Raw genomic sequence first — 23262 nt, 5'->3', positions numbered from 1 at the left:
CCTACTTTCTAACTTCTCCCTACCTGAGCTCTGACGGGCTCAGTTCTCAAATTATGAATACTCATGACTCCATATATCAGTTTCTAAAATACTAAAAATGCACAATGGGCATCTGAAAATACTAAGCTACATAATCACTTACATAAATGTACATGGTTATAGTGCACCCTCTACATAGCAAAAAGATGTTGCCAAATGCCATGTAAACGCTCTGTTTAGTTATAAATCAACAGGGTTACATCGGCCAATGAGAATGCACCTTTCTGTGGCAAGTAACTGAAGTACAAACGGAACAGTTGATTCAAATCAGTGATTTAACTGAAGGCTTTCCGCTCAGTGATTTACCTGGTTGATTTAAGTCACTCCACCCTGCTTGTGAAGCACTCTCTTGGCAGTGCTGAATCAAATTAAAACAGTTTTAGCGGCAATCTGAATGGTGATGTTCCATCCTCAGAGCACACAAAAGATGCTCAGGGTGACTTACACCCAGGTAGCAAGGAAAGGGTTACAGAGCTCACCTCTCCAATCCACTTCCTAGTGCTTTTCCTTGGCCTTGTCCTGAAATCCTCCTCCTCTTTTCTGATGAAGTGGGTTTCAGCCCACAAAAGTTTATGCCCAAATAAATTTGCTAGTCTCTAAGGTGCCACAAGGACTCCTCTTGTTTTTGCTGATACAGACTAACATGGCTACCACTCTGATACCTCCTCTCTCTCTCTCCTGACCCTTCCTTCTCACAGGAGGGGACAGGACAGGCAGATCAGGGAGGGAAAAGGGGATGGATTAGGAAAGAGATGCGAAGGGAAGGAGACAAGAGATAGGCTGGGGAGTGTGGGAAGGAAGGGGAGGAGATTGAATCTATTGGTCCGGCCAGCCTCTCCCCTTTTAATGTAGAAGCAGTCGTTTACTACATAATCCAGCCAAACTAGGATTTCTCAGGGCAAAGGTCTTCCTGCAGGGTTCTCTCTCAATGGTGTTTTCACAGTAGGCCTGCAGGAAGCTATGGGTAAACTGACTGGGGCTGATTTGCAATGAGACAGGGTAAGACTTGGGAACAGAGGAGTCACCGCTTGTGAAGCCTAGAGGGCGCAGGTAAGAACTGGCCTCAAAGGCTTGTGCAAAACTGCTGAGAACTGGGGTGCTAAGGGCTAGATGTTAAAAGCTATGTGCCCACCTCAAACTGCAGCCAGGCACTTAGGTGCTTTTGAGAAGCTCACTAGGTGCCTAACTCCCCTTGATTTCAGTGATATTTGCATCTTCAGGTGGCTAAATATGTGTAAAAATCTGTTCTTAAATTTGCAAGAGGCTAATGTTGCATCTCAAGCCAGGAGAGGGGAAGAGAAAGGAGGTGAAAGACACTGCGACAGGAGCTTATTGTGATTGGTGAGAGAGGCAGTCTTGTGAACCTGTAGGGACTGAGGGTAGGTGTGTGAGCCTCTGTGGAATCAGCAATGTACTCAGGGAATGTCTTTGTGAGTGTGTCTGTAAGGAAATAATTAAGGGAGAATGTCCTGTGTATAACCAACGGGTCATTAGGTAAGGGCAAAGTCCCACATTCCCCAAACAAGTGGCCTCACGAATACCAAGAATGGATTTAGGAGTCAGGGCAGCTTGGAAGTAGTCCTGGCTCTGATCCTGACTTGTTGTGTGGCTTTAGGCATGTCACGTGAGTGCTCTGTGCTGCAAATGTAAGTCACACTGTAGAAGTGGACATACTGATTTTTTTCCTGTATGTGGATTTGGAAAATGAGCAATTGTTTCTAGCACGTGGCAGTGCATCCTGGCAGAGGATGCCCTGGAAGATGAACACACAAAGATGGTGCTTTGGCACCAGCACCTCTAGTACTAAAGTGAACAGCTCTACAGTAATAGTTCTCTGTCTTGCAGGAGTGCTGAGGCTAACTGTGTCACAGATGCTCGCATGAATGCTTGTCAAATGCTTTGAGGTCCTGGCATGGAAGATGCTATAGAAGTACAAAGCATTACCACTATTTCTGCCCAGAGAGCTGTACTTCATACCCAGCTATCACTGTCGAGGGGCCCTCAATAGCTAATACAATAGAAAAAGCAGAGACAACCAGTTGACACAGATAAAGTTGACCACTTTGGGCACCAAATAAGTGCCTTAGCCGATACAGGCTTTCATAGGATCATTCTGCTTAGTTCTGGAAAATAATCAGCTCTCAAACCTTTCCTCTAAGGCTCCATAATTCAGAAACCCTCAGTTTCAGCTAAAGATGAGCCTGGCCTCTAACTCCCTCTGTTTTAGGTATTTACAGAGCACCAGTCCCTGAATTATCTGGGGTGCTGTAACATACTGAAAGAAAAGAGGAACAAGTTTCAAACAAAAGTTGGCTCTACTCAGTGGGATCTCAGCATGTTCTTCCTCAAACCCGGAGAAATGTGGTCCTTGTACCTCTAGCACATTGCTATTTACATCTTAACTGGGTGTGGAGGTTGCAGTAAAAACTATTCCAAGCAGGGAACTAGCAGACGAGCCCCTTGTTCTATGATCAGCAATCCCTGTGGCATCCAGAAATCCTAAGCCCCACAATCAATTGAGCTGTTCTATGGTTTTTTCACGAGTTTCTCTGAACCGTGAGCTCCACTCAGACCTTTGATTCAGTGATACCTTGGTGACTGCCGCTGAAACCTCCTAGTGCACCACATAGCCACATGCACAAATGCTGCTCACGGTGCACAAGTGTTCACGCCATTGTGATTGCATTTGCTGTGAGCAAGACGAAGTATTACCAGGCAATGGGCTGACTTAATAGGAATCTTCCATGCCTGCCTACCTCCTATTTCAGCACACTGTAGTTTAACCGTTTGGTATTCCTAATTTCATCCTTTCATCTCTACTTGTTTCCCAGGTACCTGAGGGCTACCGGCAGCCCCTGCTTTAGCAATGATCAGGCTCACAGTCACCCCGAAGATAGCCCTTGCTGATGAACCACTGAAAATCAAGGTCTCTGGCTTGCCCCCCTCCCAGCTGGTGACCCTCCAAGCCTCTCTGACCGATGAGAAAGGGGTGCTCTTCTGCTCCAAAGCATTCTACTGGTCAGATAAGGCTGGTGAGGTGGACCTGGAGCGGGCTGCTGCCACTGGAGGGGATTACGCTGGTGTGCAGCCCATGGGTCTGTTTCAGTGCCTGAAGCCGGAAAAGCTGTTCCATAGGCTGATGAAGCGGGATGTGATGCAGAGTCCCTTCCGGGTCCGCCTGGACGTGTTCAACTCATTTCACATGCTTTCCTCACCCCACAATCAGCCTGCAGCCAGCCAGACTGTGGAGCGGTGGTACGTGGCACCCGGAGTACAACGGGTCCAGATCAGGGGCAGCAGAGTCCGTGGAGCCCTCTTCCTCCCTCCAGGTGAGAGAATCCCCGTCTCCTTGGTTCTAGAACTGGGTGAATGAGTCCTAAATAAGGTCTTGATTCAGCAAAGGTTGCTTTTTCTGTTCACGAATGGTCTTCCAACTGATTGCAATCTTCTCCAATGTATTTGTTTGCCAGATAATTTCTGTGACTAATTCCTGGCCTAAAGATTGTCCCCAGCAGTTTGTCATGGGTGTAAAAAATCTCAGCTGCGTTGGTTAGTTATGATTGGATCAGTGGGTCACGTGGTGGTGATTTTGCTTCATGACTGGATGAGCATGACTTTCAGGATTCGGTTTCCATTGAGAATACTCAGATTGATGAGTTCTGACTTACTCTCAGTGACGCTCTTCCAGCATTGGCTTGCCATTTGCTGTTTCCACAAACATTCCTGCGAGTAAAACGCAAACACAAACACACACAGAGCAAAGCACATTCATTCAAAAAAATTCATTCATGAGTATTCAAATTTTCCTTGCTTTTTTCACCCAATTCCATTCCTTTCTGGTATCTCCATCTTCTCTTTTCTGTCCTCCACCTCTTTCTCATCTGCCTCGTCTTTCTACGTAAGGTATAAGCCCCAATTCTTGTGAACAGCCAGGCAGAGCTTTCTTCATCTTAGTAACTGAGCTGTCTGTGTACAAACTGGAGATCCTAAGGCAGTTACACTGTTCACATGGAAAAACAACGATCTGTTTGCACATGCCTACCTGTGTGTGTGAATGTGTGGTGAGCAGAGGGATGGGGTGGTTGTAAAGTGCACAGTCATTCAGCTGTATGAGGGGGCTCTGTAAAGGGTCATTATTCATTTTGTGGTCAAAAATTAGAAATAGGTCTATAGGCTATTCCTGGAGCCCAGGAATCCAGTTAAGGCTCTTCTCTTTCAAAGGTCTATCTTCAAACATTTCAGGTGGGCAAGTCCTTTCCATATAACTAGAGAAATCAAGTTCAGACTCTTCCTCAGTGGTTTCCCCAATTTCCACTCCTGCACAGCCCCATCCCTCCCTAGGGTGTATAACCAGCTGAGAGGGTTAATCTACTTTCTAGACTGTAGCCTCTTTGGGGCAGACACCGTTTCTAACGATGTGTTTGGGGCTTTGTCTAGTACCTAGTGTGGGAGTGTATTGACAAGATGAGGTATTGTTATCACATCACTTAGTTGGCTCTGTTGGACCGATTGCTTTATTTACTTTAAATGCAAATATACTTTCATTGTCTCTGGCTTACAAAGCTTGACCCAGGACTGGCAAATCCAGGTACCTTTGTCTAGCACAATCCTGGTTATCAGCCCGACTTGGATTGCTTGGTCTAAACATGTTTTAGTAACACATTTCCAGCATACTGACATAGCTCTACACGTTAACCATACATACATCATGCAGTGATATCCATGACCAGCACGTCACCAGTTTTCACAGGATGCCTTACAACACACTGGTTAGATAACTATTCTGACAACTTTGTGTTGTCGGTAGCACATTTGTCAGACTTGCTGGGATTTATTTTTACATATCACTGTGCACCCTGTGCCAGTCAGGATAAAAGGGCTCTTAGGGTCACACCATCTTGGCTGGGCTCCATGTCACAGCAGTTGTAGGGCTGTTGTCCTAGGGTTCTAGTCGATTCATCTGAAAGTAGAAAGGCAGATACCAGAATTCTGCTCTGCTCCCAGGAGTGGGCTATGAGAGGTAAGAATGGGAAAGGCTGGGTTCAGTGGCGCTGTTAGCTAGTGACAACAATTCCAGTTCTAGCCATTTTGACACTGAATCGTGTTCTCATCGTGCAAGTCGTGTTCTCGTCCATCCTCCCTGTTGAAGGAAACGCCCAGGTAGGGACCATCAAATTGTGGAAATAAATGCGTGGTTGCACAGGTGGTGTTGGAGAGAGGGCTTTAAATTCTTCAACCATGGGATGCTGTTCCAGGAAGAAGGGTTGCTAGGAAGAGATGGGATCCACCTAACAAAGAGAGAGAAGAGCATCTTCGCAGGCAGGCTTGCTAACCTAGTGAGAAGGGCTTTAAACTAGGTTCGCCGGGGGATGAGACCTAAGCCCAGAGGTAAGTGGGGAAGTGGGATTCCGGGAGGAAATACAAGGAGGAGGGTGCGAGGGGGAGGGCCTCCTGATCCCCACTGAGAAAGTAGGGCAATCGGCTAGTTATCTTAGGTGCCTGTACACGAACGCAAGAAGCCTGGGAAACAAGCAGGAAGAACTGGAAGTCCTGGAACAGTCAAGGAACTGTGATGTGATTGGAATAACAGAGACTTGGTGGGGTAACTCACATGACTGGAGCACTGTCATGGATGGGTATAAACTGTTCAGGAAGGACAGACGGGGGAGAAAGGGTGGAGGAGTTGCACTGTAAGTAAGAGAGCAGTATGATTGCTCAGAGCTCCAGTATGAAACTGGAGAAAAGCCTGTTGAGAGTCTTTGGGTTAAGTTTAGAGGTGGGAGCAACGTGGTGGGCATCTGCTATAGACCACCAAACCAGGAGAATGAGGTAGATGAGGCTTTATTTGAACAACTAACAGAAGTTTCCACATCACAGACCCCGGTTCTCATGGGGGACTTCAATCACCCTGACATCTGCTGGGAGAGCAATAGAGCAGTGCACAGACAATCCAGGAAGTTTTTGGAGAGTACTGGGGACAACTTCCTGATGCAAGTGCTGGAGGAACCAACCGGGGCCATGCTCCTCTTGACCTGCTGCTCACAAAAAGGGAAGAATTGGTAGGGGAAGTAGAAGTGGGTGGCAACCTGGGCAGCAGAGACCATGAAATGATTGAGTTCAAGATCCTGACAAAAGGAAGGAAGGAGAGCAGCAGAATACAGACCCTGGACTTCAGAAAAGCAGACTTTCACTCCCTCAGGGAATTGATGGGCAGGATCCCCTGAGAGCCTAATATGAGGGGGAAAGGAGCCCAGGAGAGCTGGCTATATTTTAAAGAAGCCTTATTGAGGGCAGAGGAACAAACCATCCCAATGTGCAGAAAGAATAGCAAATGTGGCAGGCAACCAGCTTGGCTTAACAGAGAAATCTTTGGTGAGCTTAAACACAAAAAAGGAAGTTTACAAGAAGTGGAAACATGGACAGATGACTAGGGAGGAGAATAAAAATATTGCTTGAGTATGCAGGGGTGTAATCAGGAAGGCCAAAACACAATTGGAGTTGCAGCTAGGAAGGGATGTGAAGGGTAACAAGAAGGGTTTCTACAGGTATGTTAGCAACAAGAAGATGGTCAGGGAAAGTGTGGGACCCTCACTGAATGGGGGAGGCAACCTAGTGACAGATGATGTGGAAAAAGCTGAAGTACTCAATGCTTTTTTTGCCTCGGTCTTCACAGACAAGGTCAGCTCCCAGACTGCTGCACTGGGCAGCACAGTATGGGGAGGAAGTGAGTAACCCTCACTGGTGAAAGAACAGATTAAGGACTATTTAGAAAAGCTGGACATGCACAATCCATGCATCCGGATCTAATGCATCCGAGGGTGCTGAGGGACTTGGCTGATGTGATTGCAGAGCCATTGGCCATTATCTTTGAAAACATGTGCGATGGGGGAGTTCCTGGATGATTGGAAAAAGGCAAATATAGTGCCCATCTTTAAAAAAGGGAAGAAGGAGAATCCGGGGAACTACAGACCGGTGAGCCTCACCTCAGTCCCTGGAAAAATCATGGAGCAGGTGCTCAAGGAATTCATTTTGAAGCACTTGGAGGAGAGGAAGGTTATCAGGAACAGTCAACATGGATTCATCAAGGGCAAGTCATGGCTGACCAACCTGATCGCCTTCTATGATGAGATAAGTAGTTCCGTGAATATGGGGAAAGCGGTGGACATGATATACCTTGACTTTAGCAAATACGGTCTCCCACAGTATTCTTGTCAGCAAGTTAAAGAAGTATGGGCTGGATGAATGGACTATAAGGTGGATAGAAAGCTGGCTAGATCGTCAGGCTCAATGGGTAGTGATCAACGGCTCAATGTCTAGTTGGCAGCCGGTATCAAGCGGAGTGACCCAGGGGTCAGTCCTGGGGCCAGTTTTGTTCAAAACCTTCATTAATGATCTGGATGATGGGATGGATTGCACCCTCAGCAAATTCGCAGATGACACTAAGCTTTGGGGAGAGGTAGATATGCTAGAGGTTAGGGATAGGGTCCAGAGTGACCTAAACAAATTGGAGGATTGGGCCAAAAGAAATCTGAAGAGGTTCAACAAGGACAAGTGCAGAGTCCTGCACTTAGGAAGGAAGAATCCCATGCACTGCTACAGGCTGTGGACTGACTGGCAGTTCTGTAGAAAAGGACCTGGGGATTACAGTGGATGACTCATATTCAGCTTCTCAACAGTGTGCCCTTGTTGCCAAGATGGCTAACAGCATATTGGGCTGCTTTAGTAGGAGCATTGCCAGCAGATCGAGGGAAGTGATTATTCCCTTCTATTCGGCACTGGTGAGGTCACATTTGGAGTATTGTGTCCAGTTTTGGACTCCCACTACAGAAAGGATGTGGACAAATTGGACAGAGTCCAGCAGAGGGCAAGGAAAATGATTAGGGGGCTGGGGTACATGACTTATTGAGGAGAGGCTGAAGGAAATGGGCTCATTTAGTCTGCAGAAAAGAAGAGTGAAAGGGGATTTGATAGCAGCCTTCAACTGCCTGAAGGGGGGTTCCAAAGGGGATGGAGCTAGTCTGTTCCCAGTGGTGGCAGATGACAGAACAAGGAGAAATGGTCTCAAGTTGCAGTCAGGGAGGTCTAGGTTGGATATTAGGAAACACTATTTCACTAGGAGGGTGGTCAAGCACTGGAAAGGGTTACCTAGGGAGGTGGTGGAATATCCATCCTTAGAGGTTTTTAAGGCCTGGCTTGACAAAGCCCTGGCTGGGATGATTTAGTTGGTGTTGGTCCTGCTTTGAGCAGGGGATTAGACCAGATGACCTCCTGAGGTCTCTTCCAACCCCAATCTTCTATGATTCTGTGAGTCTATGCTTTCCTTTCCTTGTTTATGTCTCTGGTTTTCACTCATTTTCTCTTCCTTGTTCTCTTCAGGGGAAGGTCCTTTTCCAGGGCTGATTGACATGTTTGGTGGTGTGGGTGGACTCATTGAATTCCGAGCCAGCCTCCTTGCCAGTCGTGGATTTGCTGCACTGGCCCTAGCTTACTTTGCGTATGAAGACCTGCCCAGGTATCTAGATGTGGTGGATCTGGAATATTTTGAGGAAGCTGCCAACATACTCTTGGGACATCCAAAGGTATTTTCTGCTCACAGATAAGTTCTATATCTTTTCTCCCTAATGCAACCACTGCTGAAGAAAGCCAACAAACCTCCATAGGGTGTAGCTTGTGTGTCTAAGGATATAACTACCCTGCAAAAAACAGTGTGTTCTTAACTTGGGTTAGCTGACCCAGGTTAGAAGAGCAGTGAGGACACAGCAACGTGGCTTTTAACTCAGGTTAGCAACTCGAGTTCACCCCCATTCTCCCATATAATCTTTAACTTGAGCTACTAACTTGAGTCAAAAGCTGAATTGCTGTGTCGTCACTGCTATTTTAATCCAAGTTAGCTAATGTTGGTCAGATAAGCTGAGTTAAAAACACACCATTTTTTTGCAGTGTAGACGTATCTTGAATTACTGCCTGAGCCATATTGCAACTCCCTGCAATCCCCTCCATCAACGGGGTATTCTTCCCCGCTGTCACACCTCCTGGGGAAGACAAAGATGACCAACTGCAAGTTTTATTCTCCTCCTGTTGAGTTTGCTCAGAGGTGCTCCAGACTTCAAATTATCTTTGGCCTTCTGACTAGATCTCAGTCTTCTCTGCTCCACAGAATGGGTCCTGTTGGGTCTGTAGGAAAACTAGCTCTGCGTTCAAAGAGGAACATGTCCGATCATTTTGAGTCTCACCCAGCGTTAGGCACTACAACTTATTGAGCAAGGCAATAGGGTCAAGACACCAGAGTTTTTATCGAACATTTTTTTGGGGGGAAAAATGCAATGGGATTTCCATGGGGATGGACTAGACGGAACCTCATCTAAACTTCTTCTGAAGGATGACACGTCTAGTGGTGCAACCCCATTCTCTTCGCTCATATTGCTCAGCAGGGTTAACATCACGAGGTCAAGCGCCTGCCTGCTATCTCAAATGTCTACCCAGCTGTCAACAAGCATGGATGTAATCAAAGTTGTTATTTTTTTAAAAAAGCAGAGCTGGTGATGGTGGTGGTAGGGAGACAGAGAGATAATTTCCAAGGTAATTATGACAGCCACATTTAAACTAGAAAATATGGGAAGTGGATACATAGTTCTGGAGATGGAGATAGCAAGATGGACATTTGCCGTTAATACTTATAATTGCACATTTAATTTAATTGCACAACTGCACGTAGCAAGCTGAATATTTACATACATCTAACTGGCCATGTGCAAATACAGTCTGCATTTGCAGTCTTGGTGTTTGCCTTGCATAATTTAAGGTGCAATGGTGAATATCCATCTTTCAGACTTATGTCAGTTGGATGCTTATGTTATCTTGACTTACTAGTGAAGGTCCAGACATCTTCGTGATGGCCACACTAAATATGCTTAGATAAGACTGTCACTGTTGTGCCACTTGATCAGAGAACAGGAATCATTAAAAGGCAGAATAAACACACAGAGGCTGGACATTAGTTTAATGTATTTCTTTATGGTGTGTTTTCAGGTGGGAGGGGCAGGAGTTGGTGTAGTTGCAATCTGCAAAGGCGCTGAGATTGCACTGGCGATGGCAACGTTCCTACCACAGATCACAGCCACAGTTTGCATTAACGGGACCGGTGCCATTCACGGGACTGCGCTGCACTACCGTGATCTCCACATCAGCCCAATACCTTACAAACCTGAGTGTGTGCGGCTCACACCCCTGGGGCTGCTCTCTCTCTCCAGTGTCATTGGGGACACTCAAGCGGAGGCAAATCAAGGTAGCATCATCCCTGTTGAAAAGGCTCAGGGTCAGATCCTCCTCGTCGTGGGAGAGAGCGACCAGAACTACGACAGCAAAGCATATGCTGAGGAAGTGATGGAGAGGATGAGGAGACATGGGCGAAAGAACTGCACCCTGCTGTCTTATCCAGGCGCTGGGCACCTGATAGAGCCCCCGGGGTCCCCGTTCTGCCGCAGCTCAAGGAGCCCCTTTTTAGTCTTGCCCGTGATGTGGGGAGGTGAAGCCCAACCCCACGCCGCAGCACAGGAACATTCTTGGAGAGAGATCCAAAAATTCCTTTGGCACCACCTGTGCCCAACAGGAAGCAGCAAGCTCTGAAAATAGGGAGGCCTGGACTGAAAGGTTTGTGCCCCATGCCCTCCTGAACCCGATCAAGAAATATTGGAACCATCTGTGAGTTCTGGGTATCAAATGAAAGAGAAATACACCTCCCTGGGGACGAGGGTGCATTTCCAACCACTACAACGTGGCCATCCTCTCTTGCAGGCCTGCAGCCAATAACAGGTGGGAAACACAAAAGCACGAACAAGAATGATTCGATCTAGTAGAAGGCAGACGTGTGCATGGGGCCTGATCCAGCTCTCACTGAAATCTATGGGAATCAGATCAGGCCCCATGGATGGGAGTCCGGTGGTGGCTTCTTTCTGCAGGGTTCTGTGCAAAATTTCCCAGTTTTGCTTCCCAGCCATTCCAACCCTTGAGTTTTTGCTTCAAGTGAATCCCAAATTTTAAGGGGAAAGTACTGAAACCTTGTAAGTCTCCTGTGATGTGTATAGATATAACCTGTCCAAACCAGCCCTTGACCAGATTCACTGGACACTTGGCCCTGATTTCCCAGCCCTACAAGTCACAGGCAGTGAAACAGAGTTTCTCTGAGAAGTAGGAACGAGGATTTTTCTCTCTGACATGCTGCTGCACCATTAAACTATGCTGGAGACCACCTAGGCTTTGTCTACAAAGTTTTTGAATCCATAACTCCCACCATGTGCAGCTCAACAGTGGAGACTGTAGTGTAGACAAGTTGCCTCGAGTGTTTTGACCACTCTTATTTTCTAACCTTTTCTACACTGCAGCCTTAACTAGAGAAGCTGCATTCAGGAATTAAGGGTCTGAAAATCCAAGTGCAGCCATAGAGCTCTGGAGGAGAGATCAGTACCTTAACTTGGACCGCTTCCATTGTTGTATGCAATGTAGTTGTAGCCGTGTTGGTCCCAGGATATTAGGGAGACAAGGTGGGTGAGGTGATATGTTTTACTGGCCCAACTTCTGTTGGTGAGACAGACTAGGTTTCAAGCCACACAGAGCTCTTCTTCAGGTCTGGGAAAGCTACTCCCAGTGACACAGCAGGGGGTAACAGATTCTTTTTAGCGTTAAGTAGTTAGCATCTATACACATGCACTCTACCTTGAATGGTCCCTTAGAATATGTGCTAACTACATATGTGAAACAATGGTTCCATTTTCTAGTCAGCCGGGATACTCGGAGATCCTTTCCCAGACCTGAAGAAGAGCTCTGTGGAAGCTCGTCTCTCTCACCAACAGAAGTTGGTCCAATAAAAGATATTACCTCACCCACCTTGTCTCTCTAATAACCTGGACAGGACGGTTCTTAAAAAAAGTCTCCCTTCATCCATGCCAGGGAATCAATGGTAGAACTATTCTAACTGATCTGGTTTCAGCTGTAGTGGGGTAGAACCTGTAAGAGGCAGACCTGCACACTTTGGATCTACCTCACCCAGCTGACAGAAACACGGTTCTTTCTCATCTCCTTTCTCTTGGTGTTTGAAAATGGCTGAGCTGCTATTGCAGAGAGCAGATTTCACTGGGCTTTGGCTCAAGGCCCAAGTGTGGAAACTGAGACCTATCAGTGGTTCCACTGGGGGTCGCTCAGGAACCCTAAGACCAATCCCATGTCTACATTCTGCCACTCCCAAGGCAAAAAGTAGATTCCCAAGACAATAGCAAGCCAGAAGAATCACGTGTAAGGCAAGACACAAAGAACCATCCCAGCATTTCTTCAAAAAACAAATGACAGAACCCTGGATGCAAGTTTTTTTGTGATTTTTTTTTCCACATTGGGAAAAAAATATACAAAAAAGCCAAGAAGCACCAACTTGGAAGAGTCAGGTAAACATTCCAGTGAAAGTACAGAGAGAGGCTCTATTCCTTAAAAGGGCTATACATCAGTTATCACCATGCTAGAAAAACGAGAGGCAGGAAAACCCGAAGAACAAATAAAAGCCACAAAGTGAAACTATTGCTCTGGTTCTGTTTGTTGTAAAGAGGGTCCCCTTAGTTTATTTCTAACAATACTGTGCAAACTGTAGAAGAGCAGGTTTGTTAAAAACTCTGGACGATATGATTTACAAAAAGTGCAGACTCAGCTATTATGGCCTGTGCCGTTTATTCTTATGGCTCATTGGAGTCTCGGAATGAACAGCGTGCCAGACCCCATGGAGATCATCAGGGCCAAATTGACCTCTTGGTCACACCAGTCCAAATCCCAAGTAACTCCCTTGACTTTAGTGATTTTGCTTTTCATTTGCACCAGTGTAACGAAGGACACCGATTAAGTGCAAGGTTCATGTTATGACACTATAATGCAGTTATGAAACATGGACACTCCCACCTAAGAAAAATCCGGGGCAAATCCACAGTAATGCCCTCAAGCCCATATGGCCCTATTTCTGCCCTTAAATATGCATATCTTACTTCAAGGAGGAGTTGTGTGCGTATATCCGAGGGTGGAACTGGGCCCTGCACCAATGCTATTGTCAATTGGAGTACCGTGGGTCGTCGTTGCAGAATAGTCGAGCATTTTTTAAAGTGACCAACTTATTCTCACAAAAATCAATTACAAACACTGACCCTATTATTTTAGTTATTTTCTAAGAACTAGCACAATCTTCCTCCTGCCCCAGCTCAATCAGGCCCTGATACAGCAAGATTCGAAAGCCCTTCCTAACTTCAAGCACATGAGTTGTCCCATCAGTTTCAATTGGATTATTCCCATACTTAAAGATAAGTACATGCTTAAGTAACTTGTTGAATCAGAGCCTGAGGGTGTATTACTTGTCAGTACCCTTTGGGCTAGATTCCTGATCTCAGCCAAATCTGAAGTATCTTTATGCAGCTAATACAGATTTACACTAAGATTCCTGAGGTCAGAATCTGTCCCTTTGTCCGAAGTGTTTCCTATGATAACAAAAGGTAAAAGTGAATTATTATAATTATTTTATTTCAATGTATATAAAACAAAAAAAGAAAAGTCTGTGTACAAATATCACATAACAACATCAACAAGTCCATAGATGTAGTTCCTCAGTGCACACTTTAAACAAGAAAAGAGGTTGGGTTCTTTTTGTTTGTCTGTGTTTTGTTTTTAAATTCTGGCATAAATATATTAAAGCTGACAAAAAAATCCGGGCAAGCTACATCACTTCCTCATACAAAAAATGTACAAAACATCAGCCTCTAACTAGACATAACATAATACTGGTTGTCACCGTTGGACATTTAGTAACTGTGTGTCTTGGAGCATTGTACTGAAGGGTAATAAAAAATAACTTCTCTTGCCATCTTCCAGCTCAGGTTACTTCAGTCATAGAGGCAGAGTGATTCTACAGAGAGGAAAATGCAAACACAGGAAAGCTTTCAATACAGTTTGATTAGGGTGTCGAGATATTTGAAAGGGAGGGGAAGAATCTGTATACTGACTCATCGGGAAATAGTCCCTCAATCTCTAAGAGCTTAAAAAGAAAAGATCACAGCAGAGGGATCATTGCTGATTCTTAACCCGGGCCAAGATTTCCAAAAGAGACTAGTGATTTTGGGTGCCTAACTTGGGACACCTTAAAGGGGCCTGGTTCTCAAAGTGTTGAGCACCCTTCTCCCCACCCCCTGAAATTCAGGCCCCAAATTGGGCACTGCAGAATTGAGCCACCCACACTCACTGGTGGCTCTTGAGAATCTTGGTGCCAGTCACATTCCTAATTTGGAATCTCAGGGGACTTCAGTAATAAATGCAACCCCAGGGAGAGTTCTCCCTTCCTTATGGACTGGACTAAGCTCTATCCATGGACAGGTGCCATGCATCTACAAAGGAGCGTGACTCAAGATGCACTGGATGCAAATGTTGTTTAACAATTCTGTCCTCATGCATGCAGAGCTCTGCAGAAAATGGTCCAGCTGCCCATGCAAACCGTGCATATGGGGGGAAATGGGTAAAAGGGAGCATGTTGGGTCCTGCCCAGCTTGATGATCCTGTAGTGCTAGGCGAATTCATGCCAGGGGACAAGGAAATATAATGTAGAGCTTACACATGCATAGAGGTGGAATAAATCTAGCATAGCAATGCACAGCCAGCAACAATCCAACAAAAAGATCAAGCGATGGAGAGGTGCATATTGTGCAGACACAGCCAGGGTAATAATACTACCACCCAAGGTAGACATAACCTCCTTGGCTGCCAGTATCCTGCACCTCACCGTGCCGCTTTGAGGGGATGGGGCATCCGTTTGGTAGGGCCATTCCATAACTATGGTACTTGGGAGGTGCAAAGGAAAATGAAGTGGGGCCATCTGCAGAAACCTGTGCAGTTGGGGGTGGATCCCTTTCCCATATTTGTAGAATTAGTCCAATAGGTAACCACTCACATGGTAAACCACAGAATAAAACCTCACTCTTGGCCTACTCAGTGTATGTGTTTTTACAGCCTGATTCAGAGCCCACTGAAGTAAACGGAGACTCTTGCTGGCTTCATTGGGCTTTCGATCAGGCCGTTCGGCAGTTCTCACACCTAGAAGGAAGACTTTGGCCTCCTTTATTTATGCCTCATATATCAAAAAGCCGCAGATATTTATCTGTATCTGAAAAGACAAAGCACTAATATTTCTATATACACTGAGTATGCTTACCAGGCTGGTCTTCAGTTTTTTGACAAAAAGTCAAAATTTCCCTGAGGAAAATCCCTCATTTGCTGAACATCTGTAATATCTATACATAATTTCATTTCTGCAGAATGCAGTGCCATTCTCTTAAAGTACTAGCGTTTCTTTACCAGGAACAATAGGTAGGGCACAACAGGTATATTTTGAAGCAAAAACCTCTTATATCAGGCAGCCTGATTACTGGGGGCAAAGTCTTCTTGGTTGCACTGTACAAACAATGGACGTGAAAAGGGTAGCCTCAATGTAAATGAGAAGAAAATGTCCCACTGCTCATCCTGGATTACTCGGTTGCAAACATGTAGGAAGTTTCTGTTTTTCTGCTGCAGAGTTAGAGAACGGTTTGCTGGTTATTATTATTACAGAGGATGCTGAGCATCCCAATGGCCCATGAAGAGGAGGTGTGAGGGCTTAGGTTCTGTCCCAGGCTAAGGACCACTGTACAGCACATCTGAGTCTGTGTTCTGGATTACATACATGAGTGTCAGATTTAAGGGAAAGAGAGGCATTGTAAGGAGAGTTCCAAAATGCAATCGGACAGAATTATCAACCGTCCTCCCCTAATTTTCTGCCCAAGCACCCAAGGGAAGGGTGAAAGTTTATTCCTCAAGCAACATGTGCGAAGATTCGTTGTCATTGATTGCATATGCTAAATCTTGCCTCTTCAGCTGTAGATGTGTGTCTGTGGCATTTGGCATCTACAAGGCTGGGATACAAGGGATATGTTAATAGATATGTATAATGGAACAAACTCATCTCTGGTATAACTCCACTGTCTTCGCTGGAGTTACACTGGGGATGGAACTGGCCCCACCATTGCGTGTTTACAGTGAGGTTAAAAGGTGCTTTTACTCAGCTGTGCCTGACAATGTTTCTGATGACTGTGACTGAGGGATTTACGGTACCTGTGCACTCAATGTCTCCAGGGGACTTTCCACTCTTGGAAAAGCCATGAGGGGCATCCCTCGGGGATCTTCAGGCTTCGGTTTAGAAGGAGCTCCATGTGTTCCTTTAAAGTTATGGACAACACACATTCCCTGCATGATGTGGAAAAAAGAGCTAAGTCATCATATAACCTCCACCAGTAGGCTTTAACTAGAACCTTTGCCTTCCAAGCATTAACTTGAAACAGCAAATTTGGGTCCTGATCCAAATTCTTTCAAAGTTCTGGGTATGTCTGGAGAGGGATTTGATTCCAAACCATCCCCTTTTCAGAACTGGACTACTGGCAATGTGATTGACATAGCTGGGAGCCAGGGGCTATCTCAGTAACCTGGCCTGTGCAACTGTTACCTGTGGATATGAACCATTATTACTGTTACTTTATTATGTTCCAGAGAACAGAAGCCTTGATTACAATTGTGTTACACTTTTAGAACCACAAATTGTAATTGGCCCTGCACTCTACAGGCCAAATTTTGCATCACGATATGTGATTCCCAGACAAGTAAAATTTGGGACCTCCCAGTCCATTAAAAGAGCAGGGATCACTCCTGATGACACCAGGCTCAATTATTCATGCTTTAAAGCAAAGACCATGCCCGTATCATGCCTAGTTAAGGACAGACTTGTCCATTCCAGGCCTGATGTTTGCATCCTCCCTGTGTGGTGCTTGAACTACTGTTTGTAGGGGGCTGCTGTATGTCTGAAAGGATGTTTCACGGGAGTCACATTCTTTCAGACCCTGCAGGTCACACAGCAGCACACTTGGGCAGTAACACACGTTCATTGCTAAGCACTCAAAGGCAGAGGACTCTGGAGGTTTTTTGATACATTTTAATTCTTCTTAATTGGAACCGGGCACATTTCTCAATACAAATGCCTGAATTAGCTAACGAGGGAGCAAGAAGTCCGAGGTCTCACCCAGAAAGATGCCATTTCTGGGCACTTTGAGCATTCCAGACCCAGGGGCCTTTGGTGGGGAGATCCCTGGCTGGTACTGTTGACTATCCCATGTCATCTCATGGGGGTGAAGAATTATCCCAAACCCTCGTCTCAAGTGCCAGAGTGGGAGACACATGTCTTCCAGATAGGCTCAGCTTTGAGCCAACCTGATTCTCCTCTCTGTTACACTTGTTTGAAGTCTGTGTGATTCCCCTGTAACAAAGTGGAAAACCAGGCTCTTTGTTTAGAGCCTTATACACTCAAAGTAAGATCTCGAATCCCACACCTGCCAAACAATAGACAGCCAACGAGGCTGTGAAGCATGGGTACCAAGACTCGCATAGGCAGCAGCCTTAGGGGTACCATGCTGCCCTTCCGGCACCTGCTGCATTCTCCTGCATGCCAGAAGCGCTTTCCCAGGACAGCCTCAGAGTCGGCACTTTGCAGTGATTAAAATACCACGGAAATGTGTGTAGATACAAGTCTGACATCACATTCGCCCTATTAATTAATATCAGCCTGATTTCATGTTAGGTTTTGCTCTGAAGATAAATCCAATTAGATGACACTAGAATTAGCCGTTATAGGGTTGTGGGTTGAGTATTCAGCTGTGAAAGACACCTATAGTATTACCATGAGAATTTTTCTTTGACTTTAGATTGTCCTGACATTGGGCGGGAGAGGACTAATTGGCTTACCAGAAACAACGCTACCGCGCTTCCCAAGATGAAGCCTGCAATCACATCCGAACAGTGGTTTCGATACTCGGAAACTCGATTTAGCCCGGTGAGGAAGGCAGCACAGAGGGTCCCCAGACACAGCACAGGCTTTGCTAGTCTGCTGCTCTTTGTTTTAATTGTGCTTGTGATGTACATCTGAAACACAGCACAAGCCGCACGTGAAAGGGCACGGACAAACACACAGGTCATTTTTCATCTACACATGTTGTGCCAAGCAGGAATGTGACAGATGCTCTGACCCCTTGCATTCTCAGGGGGCTTGTGTAGCTCAGAGAGGGGCCTCAGAAGGGGAAAAGATATTGGAGACAGATGGCTTCAGCGTGTCTAACATCCACTCAACCATATCCAGCAACAGGGCAGTCAGGGCTGGTATAAAAGGGCACCGTTCCCTTGGCTACCGAAGTCGCACAAGAATTTGCATGTGTGCAGTTGAACACTTATATTGCATAGAGGCTATGTGAGCCAGGGATTTGTGCATCCACCCAGCCAGATGCAAATCCCCAATTTTTGCAGACACATCCCCATGCAAACTAGGCGCGCAAGTGACCAAGTCGCGTCAGTTTGAAAACCAGACCCTGGGTGTTAAAAGCAACCAATCACGCCCTTTTTTCCTGCCATGGGCCTTTGTTTTGACTTGGGGACTTAATAAGTGGGGGAGGTTTAGGTTGGATATTAGGAAAAACTTTTTCACTAGGAGGGTGGTGAAGCACTGGAATGGGTTGTCTAGGGAGGTGGTGGAATCTCCTTCCTTAGATATTTTTAAGGTCAGGCTTGACAAAGCCCTGGCTGGGATGATTTAGTTGGGGATTGGTCCTGCTTTGAGCAGGGGGTTGGACTAGATGACCTCCTGAGGTCCCTTCCAACCCTGATATTCTATGATTCTATGATAAGTGACAGAAGTGGAGAAGAGCATGGGAGGGTTTGTTATTGAGAACTTACATGGTAAGAAGTTGTCCTGTGCTCAGAAATACCTGTTCAGTAAACTCCACAAGCTGTGTCAGCTCATTCTTTTAAGGGCATTTTGACAAAGAAAATAAACTATGTGAGGAGCAGCTAACAGCCATGCACTGATTTCAGAGCCTGTGATTACAGGAGTAGCATGAATAGAAGGATACTGTAACAACTAACAAAATTTGACAGCATAATGATAACCAAGTAAACACAACGGAATCCTCCACAGTGAGAGGTTAAGTGTGAATTTCTTTATGCCTTCCAAACACAGCTTGGCTTTGTTAAGCAAAGCAAATGCATCAAGTGTGCTGTTACTTTGCTTGTCAAAAATGTCTCCAGCAACAGATTTCTCTAGTGTGTGCCATAAACAATAGGCACTGCCACCCCCAAGGGTGATGGGGACCAGGGGGCTTTTGTCCAGGAAGTGGGATGATCAGGACGATCCAACTGTAATATTCATTGGTAAGTTATTACCTTGTATGTAGTGCCCTATAGCTGCTAGCTTGTAAATGGACCTGAGCCGCACATTATGGGCTTGATCCGGGGAAAGAGCCAGCAGAGGGTTTGCAAATCCACAGACTCACCGCGAGAAGCAGGAACGTTCCTTTGGTAGCTACTGTACAATGCTGAGGGCTGGTCAAAACATTTCCATAATGGGAAACTGGGTTTTCACCAGAGTAAAAACATTTCATGGAAAACGTCAGCTTTCCTTGAAAAAAAAAATTATTTTTTTTTGGTTGGAAAACCAAACATCCCCAATCTGAAAATACATTGATTTTCAGCCAGTACCTTTTGGTTGCTGAAAACTGAAAGGCAGACAGCACAACACAAGCTGTTCAAAGAGTGGAGGTACCAGTTTGCTGGCAATTTTGAAAAATCAGAAAAATCGTTTCAGGTCGAACCGAAAACAATTTTTTTTTTCAAATTTTCAGTGAATCAAACCGTTAAAAGAAAGTGTTTCAGGACAAAGCAAGATTGTTTTGACTGAGTATTTAACCTTTTGCATTTAAAAAAAATTAAAGCCATTTCAAAATGCAATGAACTTTTCACATCCCTGAGCGATATAGCTAGTTGACTTAAGTTTTAGGTGTAGACCAGGCCACACTTGTGCTGGCCACTAAAGTAGGGGGTGGAGCCAAAGCTCTACCCATTCTTGCCCCTTCCTATCCAGATGCTTGGGGACAAGGTAGGCCAAGCAGGGGATTAAGGAGAAGTCTTACTCCCCTGTGCAAGAGTGTGTCCCAAGTCATGTTCTAGCCCTTAATGTTAGGCCCATATCACTCCCCTCCCCAACAGCAAATTCGTGCATGGAAGAGACGGTTCCACTGCTGGGTTAAAGGAGGACACAGTCACCTCCATGCTCTGCCCTCCAGACCTGTGGAGGGTGCCCCATGGGTCCATGCTGAGGGATGGGGGGGAGCCGGGGAGCAGTGGCCCGGCCAGAGGCAGGGCCTGCAGTGGAAACACATTGTCCTCCCTCCAGCCCAGAGAAGGTTCCCCAGAAAAGTTACATCAGCTTGGGACTGTATTATCCTTTCAGTGGAGTCTTGGCCCTCTAGGGAATCGGGGGTAGCGCGGGCCAGGAGGAGACCGGGGTAGCGTGGCTCTAAAGGTATTGTTCTGGGGGAGGGCTATCAGTGACAGAGTCAGTGAAGAGAGGTGCAGCCTGCATCTCAAAGCAAGTAGCCAAAACACCTGCTGCTCCCAAAAGGGTATGTCTACACTGCAATTAAACACCCGCAGCTGGCCTACAGCAGCTGACTCGGGCTTATGGGGCCCAGCCTGTGGGGCTATAAAATTGGGGTGTAGATGTTCGGGCTTGAACTGGACCCCTCGAGTGGGGAGGGTCCTTGATTCTGGGATCCAACCCAAGTCCCAGTGTCCACACTGCAATTTTACAGCCCCACGAGCCTGAGTCAGCTGACACAGGCCAGCCATGGGTGTTTACTTGCAGTATAGACATATACAAAATGCTATCTACCAGGAGCTTATTTTCATGCATTACTGTTATTATTCATTTGTGGTAGTGCTCATGATGCGCCAGACACCTTCCAAACACCTAAAGGCAATCCCCGCTGAAAGGAACTCACAATCTAAAGACGGAGATCAGGGGAATAACAGTAAGCATCTTAGACACAATTTATATTGCTCTAAACTATACATTTTTGCAGCTATAGCTGTGTCAGTTGGGGTGTGAAGAGGTGTGATCCCTATAGGGTGACCAGATGTCCCGATTTTATAGGGACAGTCCTGATATTCGGGGTTTTTTCTTATATAGGTGCCTATTAGCACCCTCCCCGTGCTGATGTTTGACACTTGCTATCTGGTCACCCTAGATCCCTGACCAACACAGCAGGGCCAACAGAAGCACCTAGTGTAGACACAGTTATACTGGCAATACTGTGTTTTGGCTGGTATCGCTTATTTCACTTAGGGTGGGGTGGGGGTGGGTTGGAAGGGCAGTTTTGCTGGTATAGCTCCGCCCACACTGGGAGCACTTTTTGCCAGTCGAGTGTCCCTAGTATTCCTAGTGAAGCAAAGTGCTCCGAGTGCCGTGATGTTCCCAGGCTAGCTAAGTTAACGCTTTTGTGTCACTTTTATCGTTCGTGTGACACACAAGAAAAATATGCAACACACAAAGCAGCAACGGCCTTGTCTTTCCTACTCTGAATATAATTAGTGGCCTTTACGTCTCATTCATCAGCTAACAAGGAACGTTTAAAACATTCAGCATTAAGACTTTGAAACGCTGCATTTGCTGCTACATCAAGAAGAGAGAACAACTTTCTTGGGCCCAATCCTGCTGTCTTCGAGCCAGACTCTGCCACTCTTACTTTGAGTGGGACCTAACTTTCTGAACAGTCTCATTGATTTCATGGAGTCTGCTGGTGGATCAAGATGCTACTCAACCTGAGCAAAGGAGTCAGAATCTAGTCCATTGCAATGAATGGCAAACCTACCAGTGTCTTCAATACTGTTATAATCCTTACTGTATCACTTAAATAGCCCTCCACAAACTGTAACTAGTATCGCAGTACGATGTTATAACGTTGCCAGAGAAAACAAAGGCGGATGATATTTTTAGATGGGCTTTTACAGACGTTGACTATTCCCCATATGGCAGGAAAGCATTATCGCCTTTAAACTGTACACCAAGGACTCAATCTTACCTTTATTATGATGGCAAAATTGTAAGACGGCCTTTAATGGGACCTTTGCTTGTAAGAGGAGTTTACGCCTAACAGGGGACTAAAATTTAGCCCAAGCAAACAAGACTCCCCCCAGAACAGTAACATTTAGCACTTGATATTGTACGGACACTAGGGAATAGCAACTAGCTTTCCTGTGAGGTAGGTATTATCATCATCATTTTACAAGTCAGGAAACTGAGGCAGGGAGGTGTGGTGACTCACCCTGGGCCACATAAAGTCATTGGCATAGCTGGGATTAGAACTGAGGATCTCCTAATTGCCAAACTGGTCCTCATGCCTCCAGGTAAGACTGCCCCTCACTGGGAAAGTAATGGGAGTTACACTTGATTACACCAGGGCTGAATTTGGCCCAGAAAAGCCACTGACCCCATGAAAAAAGAAGGGCTCTTCCCCATACAGCACAGACAAAAGAAAAATATAGGTGAGATTTAAATGAGACAGAGTAGCTATAGCAACTGAAACCTGTCATGGGAACTGGCAAATAACACATGCACTCACCGTGGCATAAAGGGCTGAGTAAATGCTCAAAGCAGCATGTTTGGATGGAAAGGATCTCCTTGCCTTTTCAATCACCTCCAGGTCCCCGGTGCAGATATTCCCATTGTTTATGAACTGATGGTGAGCCCGGCAGTCGCTCCCCGTGTAGTTGGGTTTACACACCGTCAGGAAGTAAGGAGCCAAGTTCCCAGTCACTACCTGGCCAGCATTTACAAATATGTCAGTGGCAAAAAGTCCAAATGCAAACACCCCTGTGAAAAGGTTAAAAATAATAATTATTTACAAATGTTTAAAACATTCCTGGAGCAGGAGACAAACAGGAGTAATGAGACACAGAGGCCAAACCCTGCAGTCCTTACTCAGGCAAAACTCCCACTGACGTCAACTGGAGTCTTGCCTAATGCCCTGATTCAGGAAAGCACTTAAGTGTCTGTTTAACTGTAAGCATGTGCTTAACTCCCAGTAAGTCCCATTGACTTCAATGGGAAATAAGCACATGCTTAACATTAAGCAGACACTTAAGTGCTTTCCTGAAACAAGGCTTAAGCGATGACTGGGCAAGGACTTTAGGATTTCTCCGGAAAACATCAAATCAAAATAATTCTCATAAAGTTTTCCTGATGCCAAAGACCCTGACCCTGTAATGTCTTATGCATGTGCTAACCTATAAGTATGTGAGCAGCTA

The 23262-nt window shown here is 45.8% G+C and overlaps 2 protein-coding genes across 6 annotated transcripts in view; one reads left to right on the top strand and one right to left on the bottom strand.

Moving 5' to 3' along the window:
• The first annotated feature begins 918 nt into the window (after window positions 1-918).
• On the top strand, window positions 919-13928 carry BAAT (bile acid-CoA:amino acid N-acyltransferase). Its single transcript, XM_074953536.1, has 4 exons — window positions 919-1089; window positions 2871-3368; window positions 8416-8618; window positions 10069-13928. The coding sequence occupies exons 2-4, from the start codon at window positions 2906-2908 to the stop codon at window positions 10663-10665; spliced, it is 1263 nt and encodes a 420-aa protein (XP_074809637.1). The 5' UTR covers window positions 919-1089; window positions 2871-2905; the 3' UTR covers window positions 10666-13928.
• The window catches only part of PLPPR1 (phospholipid phosphatase related 1), a 174987-nt gene continuing 164775 nt past the window's right edge, over window positions 13051-23262 (bottom strand). For 3 of the 5 annotated variants that reach the window (XM_074953539.1, XM_074953538.1, XM_074953537.1), the window contains exons 5-8: window positions 22578-22828; window positions 17875-18051; window positions 16198-16329; window positions 13060-13966 (exon numbers count right to left, since the gene is read on the bottom strand). In XM_074953539.1, coding sequence (XP_074809640.1) covers window positions 13934-13966; window positions 16198-16329; window positions 17875-18051; window positions 22578-22828 — 593 coding nt within the window. In that variant the 3' untranslated portion in view covers window positions 13060-13933. Of the gene's footprint in view, window positions 13967-16197; window positions 16330-17874; window positions 18052-22577; window positions 22829-23262 lie in introns of all 5 variants that reach the window. The other 2 variants (XM_074953541.1, XM_074953540.1) reach the window with 2 other exon arrangements.

The sequence above is a fragment of the Natator depressus genome, chromosome 5 (assembly GCF_965152275.1).
Source record: "Natator depressus isolate rNatDep1 chromosome 5, rNatDep2.hap1, whole genome shotgun sequence".
In the NCBI taxonomy this organism is placed as follows: domain Eukaryota; kingdom Metazoa; phylum Chordata; order Testudines; family Cheloniidae; genus Natator; species Natator depressus.
This window is presented reverse-complemented; position numbering and strand designations above follow the sequence as displayed.